At 39.5% G+C, this 11,951-nt stretch overlaps 2 protein-coding genes across 3 annotated transcripts; one reads left to right on the forward strand and one right to left on the reverse strand.

Annotated features, from left to right (window-relative positions):
* Positions 1-2,100: 2,100 nt before the first annotated feature.
* cmc2 (C-x(9)-C motif containing 2) lies at positions 2,101-5,053 on the reverse strand. Of its 2 annotated transcripts, XM_074613775.1 has the most exons (5): positions 4,821-5,053; positions 4,459-4,532; positions 3,245-3,315; positions 3,082-3,153; positions 2,101-2,969 (listed from the first exon to the last, which is right to left on the reverse strand). In XM_074613775.1, the coding sequence occupies exons 2-5, from the start codon at positions 4,493-4,495 to the stop codon at positions 2,886-2,888; spliced, it is 264 nt and encodes an 87-aa protein (XP_074469876.1). In that variant the 5' UTR covers positions 4,496-4,532; positions 4,821-5,053; the 3' UTR covers positions 2,101-2,885. The 2 variants fall into 2 exon arrangements, with proteins under 2 accessions (XP_074469876.1, XP_074469888.1); XM_074613787.1 differs by lacking the exon at positions 4,459-4,532 and having other exon boundaries at positions 3,245-3,361; positions 4,821-5,052.
* Positions 5,054-6,322: 1,269 nt separating this feature from the next.
* cenpn (centromere protein N) lies at positions 6,323-11,887 on the forward strand. The gene is made up of 10 exons (XM_074613810.1): positions 6,323-6,636; positions 6,762-6,807; positions 6,917-6,976; positions 7,978-8,051; positions 8,911-9,084; positions 9,193-9,294; positions 10,570-10,624; positions 10,791-10,900; positions 11,087-11,210; positions 11,522-11,887. The coding sequence occupies exons 1-10, from the start codon at positions 6,466-6,468 to the stop codon at positions 11,641-11,643; spliced, it is 1,038 nt and encodes a 345-aa protein (XP_074469911.1). The 5' UTR covers positions 6,323-6,465; the 3' UTR covers positions 11,644-11,887.
* The last annotated feature ends 64 nt before the right edge of the window (positions 11,888-11,951 follow it).

Here is an 11,951-nt window from a genome sequence, read left to right on the forward strand (position 1 = left end):
GTCCATCTTTAGACAAAGAGAGAGATCATATGGCCAGTCAAGTTTTTATTTGTATAGCGCCAAATCACAAAATAAGTTATCTCGCAACACTGACCGATGGTTCCCATTTAGGTGACATGATGACACCTTAACCAGCTCCAGTTGCTGAATGAAGACAATGAGACGCAGTTGAAATCTCTAAAATATTAATAAGTGGACCTTTGAGCTTAGATTCTCTTTACAACTTTACAACCAGGATTTCTTCAGGTTCACCAAGGTAAATCTAAGACTCTTTAAGACTTAGCGGTTATGCCGGTCAAAGTTTGTATTACTTTTTTTAGCCTCCTGTATGCACAATCCAGTCGCAACAATCCCACTTGAAGTTTATACAGATGTAGGCAAAGTTGTTGGTACCCTTCCGTTAAAGAGAGAAAAACCCACAATGGTCACTGAAATAACTTGAAACTGACAAAAGTAATAATAAATAAAAATTTACTGAAAATTAACTAATGAAAATCAGATATTGCTTTTGAATTGTGGTTCAACAGAATCATTTTAAAAAACAAACTGATGAAACTGGCCTAGATAAAAATTATGGTAGCCCTAGAAAAGATGTAAAATAATGTGACCATAGGGACATATTAAACTAAGGTGTGTCCTGTAATTAGCATCACAGGTGTCTTCAAACTTGTAATCAGTCAGTCTGCCTATTTAAAGGGTGAAAAGTAGTCACTGTGCTGTTTGGCATCATGGTGTGTACCACACTGAACATGGACCACAGAAAGCTAAGGAGAGAGTTGTCTCAGGAGATCAGAAAGAACATTATAGACCTTCATGTTAAAGGTAAAGGCTATAAGACCATCTCCAAGCAGCTTGATGTTCCTGTGACTACAGCTGCACATATTATTCAGAAGTTTAAGGTCCATGGGACTGTAGCCTAACTCCCTGGACGTGGCCACAAGAGGAAAATTGATGACATATTGAAGAGACGGATAATACGAATGGTAACCAAAGAGCCCAGAACAACTTCCAAAGAGATTAGAGGTGAACTCCAAGGTCAAGGTACATCAGTGTCAGATCGCACCATCCGTCACTGTTTGAGCCAAAGTGGACTTAATGGAAGACGACCGAGGAGGACACCAAATCATAAAAAAGCGAGACTAGAATTTTCCAAAATGCATATTGACAACCACAAAGCTTCTGGGAGAATGTCCTTTGGACAGATGAGACAAAACTGGAGCTTTTTGGCAAGTCACATCAGCTCTATGTTCACAGACGAAGAGATGAAGCATCCAAAGAAAAGAACACTGTACCTAATGTGAAATATGGAGGAGGCTCGGTTATGTTCTGGGGCTGCTTTGTTGCATCTGGCACAGGGTGTCTTGAATCTGTGCAGGGTGCAATGAAATCTCAAGACTATCAAGGCATTCTGGAGCGAAATGTGCTGCCCAGTGTCAGAAAGCTTGGTCTCAGTCGCAGGTCATGGGTCCTCAAACAGGATAATGACCCAAAACACATCTAAAAACACCCAAGAATGGCTAAGAACAAAACATTGGACTATTCTGAAGTGGCCTTCTATGAGCCCGGATCTAAATCCTATTGAACATCTGTGGAAGGAGCTGAAACATGCAGTCTGGAGAAGGCACCCTTCAAACCTGAGACAGCTGGAGCAGTTTGCTCACGAGGAGTGGGCCAACATACCTGTCGACAGGTGCAGAAGTCTCATTGAGAGTTACAGAAATCACTTGATTGCAGTGATTGCCTCAAAAGGTTGTGCAACAAAATATTAAGTTAATGTTACCATCATTTTTGTCTAGGCCAGTTTCATTAGTTTGTTTTTTTAAATGATTCTGCTGAACCATAATTCAAAAACAATATCTGATTTTCATTAGTTCATTTTCAGTGAATTTTTATTTATTATTACTTTTGTCAGTTTCAAGTTATTTCAGTGACCATTGTGGGTTTTTCTCTCTTTAACGGAACGTTACCAACAACTTTGCCTACGTCTGTAGGTGTATAACATCTCCTGACAGCCCATGAATGGATACAAAAACACTTTATAACCATTTTTACTGCCTATGGCAAGCAAGATAAATATTTTAGACTTTTTACTAAGGCCTCTTTTGAGGAAACAAATGCTTTTAGGACTTTTCCAGACCTGCAGATGATATATCGAAGCATGGATTCTAAAATGTACTGATAATTTCACTTTATTGAAAAGCAATCAAACTTGTAACAAATCAATACGATTCTCCATTCAAATAAACGTTCAAACAACGTGTGTGTTCAATATGTATGTCCATGGGTGCATGTCCACATTGAGAGTAAAACCCAGCTACTGGTCATCCTGTTTTGGGTCTTTTTTTTACACGCATCTCTGAAATTGACTCTCCCCGTTTTCATGAATAAAACAGGTACCAGAATATTCCTGAGGTGTCCAGCTGCCAACATAAATAATGGTTTGATGAAAGGGTTCTGCCAGCAGCTACACTAATCTCTTTGATGGAGCCGTAGAGTACTGCTAACAGAGGGGGAAATAAATGATGATCCCCGGCAGCAATCTTTAATCCAAAGTACTAGATGCTGTTGTTTTTATGCTGTACTAAAATGTTGTGGTGGTAGCACTGTGAGTTTGAGTCTGTGCAGATGATAAAAAGTCCAAAGAGTGTTAGGAGGGTTCCACGCCACAGTAGGAGTAAGCCGTGCATCTGAACCATATCATTGCTGGAATTTGATCCAATACAATCCACGCTCGTCTGAATGTACAAAGAGACAGAAGTTATAACCCATCGTCTGTCTTGATATAAAAACAGCAGCGGAGGCATGTTACATTTTTAATTCAATGTCCCATTAACTGAATACTTTTAACTTGCAGTGCCAGTGGCAAAGTTGCAGTAAAATATCCTTCAGAGCTCCTCTTTGGGTTTTTCTCTCAGCCTCTTTTTCATCTCTTGTGCATGCTGCTTGCTGCGCTCCCGCTTCTCCAGTCTCTGTTGAATGGTGAGGAAACAAGGAAAACACTGATCAGAACACAACAAAAGCTCAACAGTCAGAGCGCTCATTGTGTCTCATTCACAAAGTGCATAAAGATAACTGACAGACCTCTTTCTTCAGGCACTGACGCATAGCGCGGTCCACATCGTTACACGTGCCAAAGAACCTCATGACATTGTGCTGAGAGGGGAAGACAAAACAAGATTAACATTGCTTTGTTTTCTGTGTAGATGAAGCACACAGCAATGGCAGATCATAGAGAGTGACGTACCTCTGTGTGGCACTGCCTCAGATGAGTTATCAGTTCATTACACTCATCCGTGTGCAGGTGAGGTGACAGGTCAGGGTGCATACTGAGTTAAGGGCTTACTGTACAACTGCGGCAATACTGAAAATCCACAAACAAGAGGAGCACTGATTGAAGGGTGTTGAGTTGACAATTACTTTTAAAAATTACTGTTATTTGGTGGCAACACATTTGCAAGTTTGCCTTTAAACTAGGGCTGTCAAGGTTAAAGCGATCATAACTTGTTAATGCAAATATGTTTTAATACCACTAACGTCTTTAAGGTATTAACGCAATCGATCTTTCGGAGGTTGTAGCGGGCTCAGTTTTAAAGCCAAAGTGAAGATACTGCTATGACGTGAGCCGATATGTAACTAGAAAATCTAAGGAATCCATTGGTACCAACCATGTCGCTCTAGCGTGTCGTGGAGGAGGTTAAATAACGCTCCAAACTAAAGTAAAATTTTGTCGAGGAAAAACTGTCATGGCCATTTTCAAAAGGGGTCCCTTGACCGCTGACCTCAAGATATGTGAAGGTAAATGGGTTCTATGGGTACCCACGAGTCTCCCCTTTACAGACATGCCCACTTAATGATCACATGCAGTTTGGGGCAAGTCATAGTCAAGTCAGCACACTGACAGCTGTTGTTGCCTGTTGGGCTCGAGTTTGCCATGTTATGATTTGAGCAAATGTTTGCTTATTTATGCTAAATGCAGTACCTGTGAGGGTTTCTGGACAATATTGGTCATTGTTTTGTGTTGTTAATTGATTTCCAGTAATAAATATAAACATAAAGCAAGATTATTTGCCCACTCCCATGTTGTTGAGTATTAAATACTAGACAAATCTCCCTTTAAGGTACATTTTGATTAAATATATTAATCAATTGACAGCCCTACTTTAAACACAGTTTTGATTTCTGTTGTTATGCACTTTTCCATCATCATGCTGAACATACTTTTATTATTATTTTGTGCATTTAGTCTTTTAACTAATCTAGTCTATAAAATATCTATCTATCTATAATATATCCCAGAGCTCAAGGTGACATCTTTAAATTGCTTGTTTTGTCTGGCTAACAGTCCTAAACCAAAGAGGGGGATATCCTCCTATATGAGAGTCTGGAACCTGTGGGCATTTTGCTAGATAAATGGCTTAAACACAAGTTTTGCAAAGGACATGTTTTTCTAAAGGATACTAATGCCTCCCCATCCCTCTCCTTCCTGAGCTGTCATTGTGATGATGGGGATTGTTTTTCCAGTGGACACTTACCTGCAGACAGAGGCAGAGAGAGTTAACAGCAATGTGACAATAAACTACCGTTTACCTCCTCCATTCACCCTGAATCCTCTGGACTCATGTAAACAACACAGCCTCCACTAGAAGAATCAGTGTACATGCTCGCTTGAATAGACTTTGAGGTTTTGTCACTGAGTTGAGTTTTGATTATGCTTTTTGACAGAGAATAACTAGGTTTGCTGCAAACAGTGCGAAACATACTGTTTATCTACTGGTTTACTAGAAGCTATTTGATAACACCGTGCACTGTGATGTCCTTACCGGTGGGAAATCTGTGTCATCTGAGAAGTTTTCCAGCAAACCTCGGTGAAATGTCACGTTAGTAACACAACATGCAACCACTAAATAACGACGCAGGTTATTATAGTTACTCTACAGTTTCGACTAAATCTGCTGGTCTAACCTACAAAACCTGCAAGAAGGACCTGGAGGACATGCTGCCTTCCTGCTACAAAATCGAAGCTTTCGTAACTGTTTGGTGACAGCGAATTGATTGACAGTAGTTAACAGCGAATCAGAGTCCGCCTCTATTCTCTACCGACCAATAGCGTTGCGTTCTTCTCATAAAAGGGCGGGACATTCGATGACGGAAGTTTACAGGAGATACAAGATAGTTCCCCGTAAAGTACTTCCGTTTTTGCTAATGGACGCATTTATCATTTGACAGTTGTCTTGCAGTGGATATACTGTAGAGGAGGCCAGACCATTGAGAGCAATCATTTGCTCAGACTGAAGTTCATCACTAGTTAGTTTACAGTTCAGTCATTCAGACAGCAGACCAGACATTTTGATTGAAATACAACAAACATTATACAGAATTCAAATGATGGGGATTACAGTAATATTGTTATGGATACCAGCACACATGAGTCTTTCTATAATTAGGGGTACATTTCATGTCAACCAAAAAGTGAAGAAATCAGTTTTAGCAAATCGGACAGCGAGAATTTAAATTTGATCAATAAGAAAGAATGCATTACTGTGCAGTTGTTACTAAATTGTGGGTCACATTGTTTATGGACTTGTCTTGGACAATTACAAAGAGGACTTTCTGGTGAATAACATTCTCATTCTTGGAAAATTGTATTTGCACAAATCCAAGTATATTAAAGTGAAACCTAGGTTTAATGTGTTTCATTCTGAGTTTCTTTCTTACATAAAATCCCTTAAAGTCATGAAAAACAAAAATGCTTTGAAACGTCTTAGTATAATAGAAGAATATGAATTACAGGTACAGCCCTAGCCCTTAATTTAATTTATTATTATTTTCATGTAAGCCAGATATTCCTCTTCCCCTAAGTTACAAAATCGTACTAATTATAAGGGCTGTCAATTGATTAAAATATTTAATTATATCAATCGCATTACTGTCCATAGTTAATCATTTTTATCTGTTCAAAATGTACCTTAAAGAGAGATTTGTCAAGTATTTAATACTCTTATCAACATGGGAGTGAGTAAATATGCTTGCTTTATGCAAGTGTATGAACATATTTATTATTGGAAATCAATTAACAACACAAAACAATGACAAATATTGTCATATATGCATTTAGCATAAAAAATATGGTCATGTATAATTTTACATATTTTATCTGTTCTTGTTCTGTATGCACCTTGTCCTTTTACTTCAATGCAATGATCTATGAGCCATGTTTTTTGTAAATTTGAATTTGTTCAAAGTACCAAAGAGTACTACCACAACAGAGGGCGCTAAAGGGAGCCGGAAGTGCGTCACGAAATCCTGTCATCTGATTGGTCAATTCGTGTGCTCCGTTTGTCGGCGGTTTGTTTGTATTGTTTTGTCTTCCTGCTGCTCTCTGGTGCTCCGTCCAGTTTGCACGGAGCACAGCGGTTTAATTCAACTCAGAAACTATCAGTAGATATCCTAACTGTGTGAGGAAGGATGGATGAATCGATGAAGGGTTTACTGCAGAGACTCATGAGACGGATACCGTCTCAGATGCTGAGAGCAACGCTGGAGAAGTGGGGCCGTCTGACTGAGAAACAGCTGCAGTCTCTGGATGTTACTCAGACTAAATGGGCCTTAACGGAACAATTTCTAGCCATCAGCGAGGTAAAGTGGCACTTTATCCTGAAATATACGCTGTTGTTGTGTTAAATATGCAGTGTAAGAACTGGTAACATTAGTTAAACTACCTAACAACATGTTCTTTATCAAAATGCTTGTTATCTGTACAGGAAAATGAGCTGTCAACGAATCACCTCACAGAACTGGAGATGATATGTGAGTCAAGTGAAGTTATTTGGACTAGAGTAGCTCCATGGCAACTTAGCTAATGTTATACATCATATAATGCCAATCCAATAACGCTTCTTGTGTCATTGTCTCTCAGATGTCATGGACAATCCAAACCAGGGGATGTGGTATGCCTTCCAGCTCACGGACCCTGAAGGTATGTTAAGACACACACACCTGAAGGGCTGGAAGTCTAACCAAACACTACAGCTGCTGGAGGGATCAGGGCTTTCTATCTGGTTCAAAGTTTGGTGACTTTAATCAGTCAACTAAAGCTAACCTGCTGAGTTTTACAGCTCTAAAGCAAGGTTAACATTTTTGCACATTGTCTCACACAGTATTTATTTAAAAGCTATTATGATAAAGTTGAGTTAAAGGGACTGTTTGTAAGAATAAGAAATTGGTTGTTATAGCGACACCTGTGGCCGTTAAGTCAACGAAAGTCAGCATCCTGTTGCTCGTGCTCGCCCGTGTGCACGCGCTGCCTGAATGTGAGCGAGCATCCGTCAAAACAGTGAGGCGATACACATCAGCTAAAACCACAATATCACTCTATATTTCACCTGCTTGGCAGTAATGTTAGCTGACCAGACGAAGGTCTCTCCATGAATCAATGCTGATCCTAGTGTTGGCTTTTCCTGCCTCAGCCTCCCGACCGCAGTAGAACGGAACAGGGGAGACACCATAGCCCCGGTCGGAGGCGATAACGTAACTCGCTGCGGAGCCCCGTCACTTCACAAGACACGGGAAACCCCTGTTGGTCTGGAGGAGCTGCAGCAGTTATTTCTGCACAAATGTCCGCTGTACATTCACTAGATATTCTCAGAGCTAAACTAACTCTTCTGCAGTGTGTAGTGAGCGCACATGTATGTGAGAGAGAGTACATCAGAGACTGCGGCCCTGGAGACCAAAGCTACGGTCCCCCCGCGGCCAACACTGCTTAACAGACAGGCTTCACTAGATATCGCTTTGCGGTTTTGGTGCTTCCGTGTAGTTTGTGTTGGAGTCTGAGTCTGAACAGCGTAGCCACACGCGAGCGCGCATGGGACACCGACCCGGATTGATTTATACGTATAAGAAGTTACAAACAGTCCCTTTAACTATTCAGACCCATATTTTCCCTCTAATGTTTGTTTATCATGTTTCTCTGTTTTCCAGATGATGCTGACTCTGTAGAGCTGACCCAGTTCAAGAAACTATTTAAATCTCACCTCAGAGAGCTCTTGAGACATGTAAGCCAGATATTCCTCTTCCCCTAAGTTACAAAATCGTACTAATTATTAGGGCTGTCAATTGATTAAAATATTTAATTATATTAATCGCATTATTGTCAATAGTTAATCTGTTCAAAATGTATCTTAAAGGGAGATTTGTTAAGTATTTATTACTCTTATCAACATGGGAGTGGGCAAATATGCTGTTTTATGCAAATGTATGAATATATTTATTATTGGAAATCAATTAACACAAAACAATGACAAATACAGTCAAGAAACCCTCACAGGTACTGCATTTAGCATAAAAAATATACTCAAATCATAACATGGCAAACTCAAGCCCAAAGGGCAACAACAGCTGTCAGTGTGTCAGTGTGCTGACTTGACTGTGACTTGCCCCAAACTGCATGTGATTATAATAAAGTGGGCATGTCTGTAAAGGGGAGACTCGTGGGTACCCATAGAACCCATTTTCATTAACATATCTTGAGGTCAGAGGTCAAGGGACCCCTTTGAAAATGTCCATGACAGTTTTTCCTCGCCAAAATTTAGCGTAAGTTTGGAGCATTATTTAGCCTCCTTCACGACAAGCTAGTATGACATGGTTGGTACAAATGGATTTCTTAGGTTTTCTGTGATGTCAGTATCTTCAATCTAACTTTAAAACTGAGCCCGCTACAACCTAAAAATCACAAGTTCCATTAATGCGTTAAAGAAATTAGTAACGTTAAAACAAATTTGCGTTAACACATTATTATTGCATTAACTTTGACAGCCTTACTAATTATGTGTTTTCATCATTGAAAGTCATTGTATGGGCTTCTCTGTGCTTAACATCCTATATTACAAGTATGCTTTTGACATTATATTCAAGGTGTCTGTCAAAATAAAGAAGCACACAGATGAGGCTGTATGGATTCGGATTGCATGGGGAAACACCTTCTCTCGGCCCAACCACCTGAAACCAACATATGCTGTTCACTATCTTCAAACCCCTTACGTCTTTGTGACCAGCATGACTGCAAAGCAAAAGCCCCTGTTTTCCCAGGTGAGGGTTGAGTTTAATATTTAATCCATGACATTGTTCGTACAGTTGCCAGGTTGCAGTTTTTGTCTGTCTTTCCATTCCCCTCTAAGAGAGTGATGTACTTTGCAGGCCGTGTCTATGGCCACCAGATATCAAACTCTCAAAGATGCTAACCTGAGTGGGCGGAAATTCACTGCCATTAGGGACCTGCTGATGAGGCAATATCAACAGGTAAGTCATTTCTAACTACACACGCCATACAAAGCTCTGTATGCCCTGTCATTAAATCAAACATTACTGATAAGCATTGGAGCGTTTAAAATTGTCCTGTTGCTGAACTCTGCCATCCTGAACTGAAGAGTAAACGTATCTTTATTATCTTATTGACCTCGATGAACACCTGTCGGGGAAAAATGGAAATTGCCATGTTCACCCTTTATGCACCTTAACTACACTTAGATCTTTACCTTTTTGTAGTAGTGGCAGGATTTATCCCTATATTTCATATTTAATAACACAACACTTTTACAGTCCTAACACCGAATTGTGAAAAGCATCACTCATTGTTGTCGTCCCTATTTAGACCTTTACCATGAAACTTCTGTCAAAGGTGTTACAGTATACATAAATAGAGTATATACTGTGTCTATATATATATATATATATATATTTCCTGTTTCATGGTGGACCTTTGCACTTGCAAAATATCTTTGGCCCAATCTCAATGCCCCCCTAAGGCCTTAAGCCCTGAACCCTCAGAGACTTGACTGACGTCACCTGGTAAATGCTTGAGTGTGAGAGGCTGCAAGGGCCTGAAATGGTATAAAAAATATGAATGGGACAGCACTTTGCAGGAACATATCGCCTTACCTTGACGATGCCAATTGTGGGTTTTTATTTTAAGTTTTTACTGCCTATTTGAACATCTTCTAGGCTCTTGCCTTACTAGACTAGAGGCAACTGTCAAAAAATCAATTTGCTTGTTTTTGTCAAACTTCATTAAGCAAAATTTAAAAAATGGGTGATGAATAAACCAGGTGTGTAACATAGTATAATACTTGCATTCCTCTGATTTCATGTGGGGGTTTTTTTATGTACCATCTTAAACCTTTAATGTTAATGTTTTTGTGTAAATTTAAATATTCCTGGCTGAACACCCCTGTGCCGTCTTCCTTATTTATCTTCTTTTTTTTTTTTTTTTTTTAACACCTTCGGGCTCCCCTAAGACCTGTGGTAATCCTGTGTTTAACGTCACAACGCTATGAATTGTGGGTAATTCCCTCAGGCAAAGTCTGCAATGATGCAGACTTATGGAAAGTGTTCATAATGGGCTTCTTGAGAGCCCTCAAGGACTTGACGATTTGACCGTGTGTAATGAGTTTCCTTAACCGTTAACCATGTTAACTTATTATAACCCTAGATGAGGGTTTTCTTGTGAAAAGCCCAGCTGTGGAAGATAGTTTACAAAAAGATTGAACTGATGTTTATGTTGTTTTTTGTTTCTAGGTGTTTCCAACCAAGCATCCCAGTCCTCTTGCAGAAAGTAACAAAACTATCTCAAGTATGTTTATCAAATCATTTGATCTGAGCAAAGCTATTTTAAGATTTTTTATATGATTGCACATACTAACATTGTTTGTTTAGCTTAATGTATTTGGCCATTATGTGTACTTCTGGTAGAATTCTGCATTGCGGTTTTATTTATTTGGCTTTCTTTCTATTTACAGACCCACACATAGTAAGAGAACAAGCTGGGCCTGCAGCAAAAAGACTTCGGATGGCCTCGGAGGCCTTCGGTGGTGGGATGTTACCTCAGCTCCAGTCTGCAGTTTACAAGGTACCCTGAGGCATGCTTGTGTTTTAAAATACAGAATTTCAGCATGTCAGTTTTAATAGATTGGTATCAAAGTCAAAGAAACAAAGGGCATAACTTGCTGTCTCACTATATCAGTTCAAAGATGAAAAGGGCTGGTATCACTCGGTGCTATGATCATCTGATTTATGTGTTGTGTTCTTTCACCAGCTGGAGACAAAATTCAGAGACCAAACAAACAAGACCATGACCGAGAGGGAGGAGCCCTTCAGATGCGTTGTCAAATTTGCCAGCACCAACCTCCTGGAGTCACTCAGACACTGTGCATCTTCAGGTACCAAGAATGTGTTAGGCATGGCCATGTGTGTTTCAGGAAGGGAATTATACTAACATTAAAACAATTGAATGAATGTTTCATAATCCTGGCAATTCCATAAATGACCACAAGAGGGCACACACACTAGAGGAAATATCTCCACTGTAATGGTCAGTGCATTCAAAGTGTTTATTTGTACCCCTCTGTTCTTGAATTATTTATGACATCTTTTAAAAATGTCAATAAATTCATAAATAATTATGATTAAAAAAAATTCAGAAAAAAAGTCAGTTCCACTAATTTAATGTTTTTTTATATATATTTTACAGGAATTGCCTCCACCCCTGTCACTCCTCTGCTCTCATCTATCCCCCGAAAGGGAAGGAATTATTTTGTCATCACAGACAATGGCCCTGGTCCATCTAACACGACGCGCCAACCACAGAACTGATGGCCTGCCATGTCTAGTCCACCCAGGGTTTGCTTTTACCATTCTATCATCGATCTCCTTGTACAAGACCCTGTCTTTGTGTTTTTAATTTTTCCTCCTACAGTTGCAAACATGTCAGTAGTTGGCGATAGATAATTGTCATTTTATTATCTTTTGTTGGTGTTTAAGTGGAAGAATGTGACTGCCATGAAACGTTGTATATGTCCATATTAAATATAAAAGCAGGATTTATAATACTCTTGAAGTTTGTAGCTTGTATTCTCTCCATGTCATTTCATCCCACACTGTAGTCATCTTTCCATCTTTTT

This window comes from Sebastes fasciatus, chromosome 2 (genome assembly GCF_043250625.1).
Source record: "Sebastes fasciatus isolate fSebFas1 chromosome 2, fSebFas1.pri, whole genome shotgun sequence".
In the NCBI taxonomy this organism is placed as follows: domain Eukaryota; kingdom Metazoa; phylum Chordata; class Actinopteri; order Perciformes; family Sebastidae; genus Sebastes; species Sebastes fasciatus.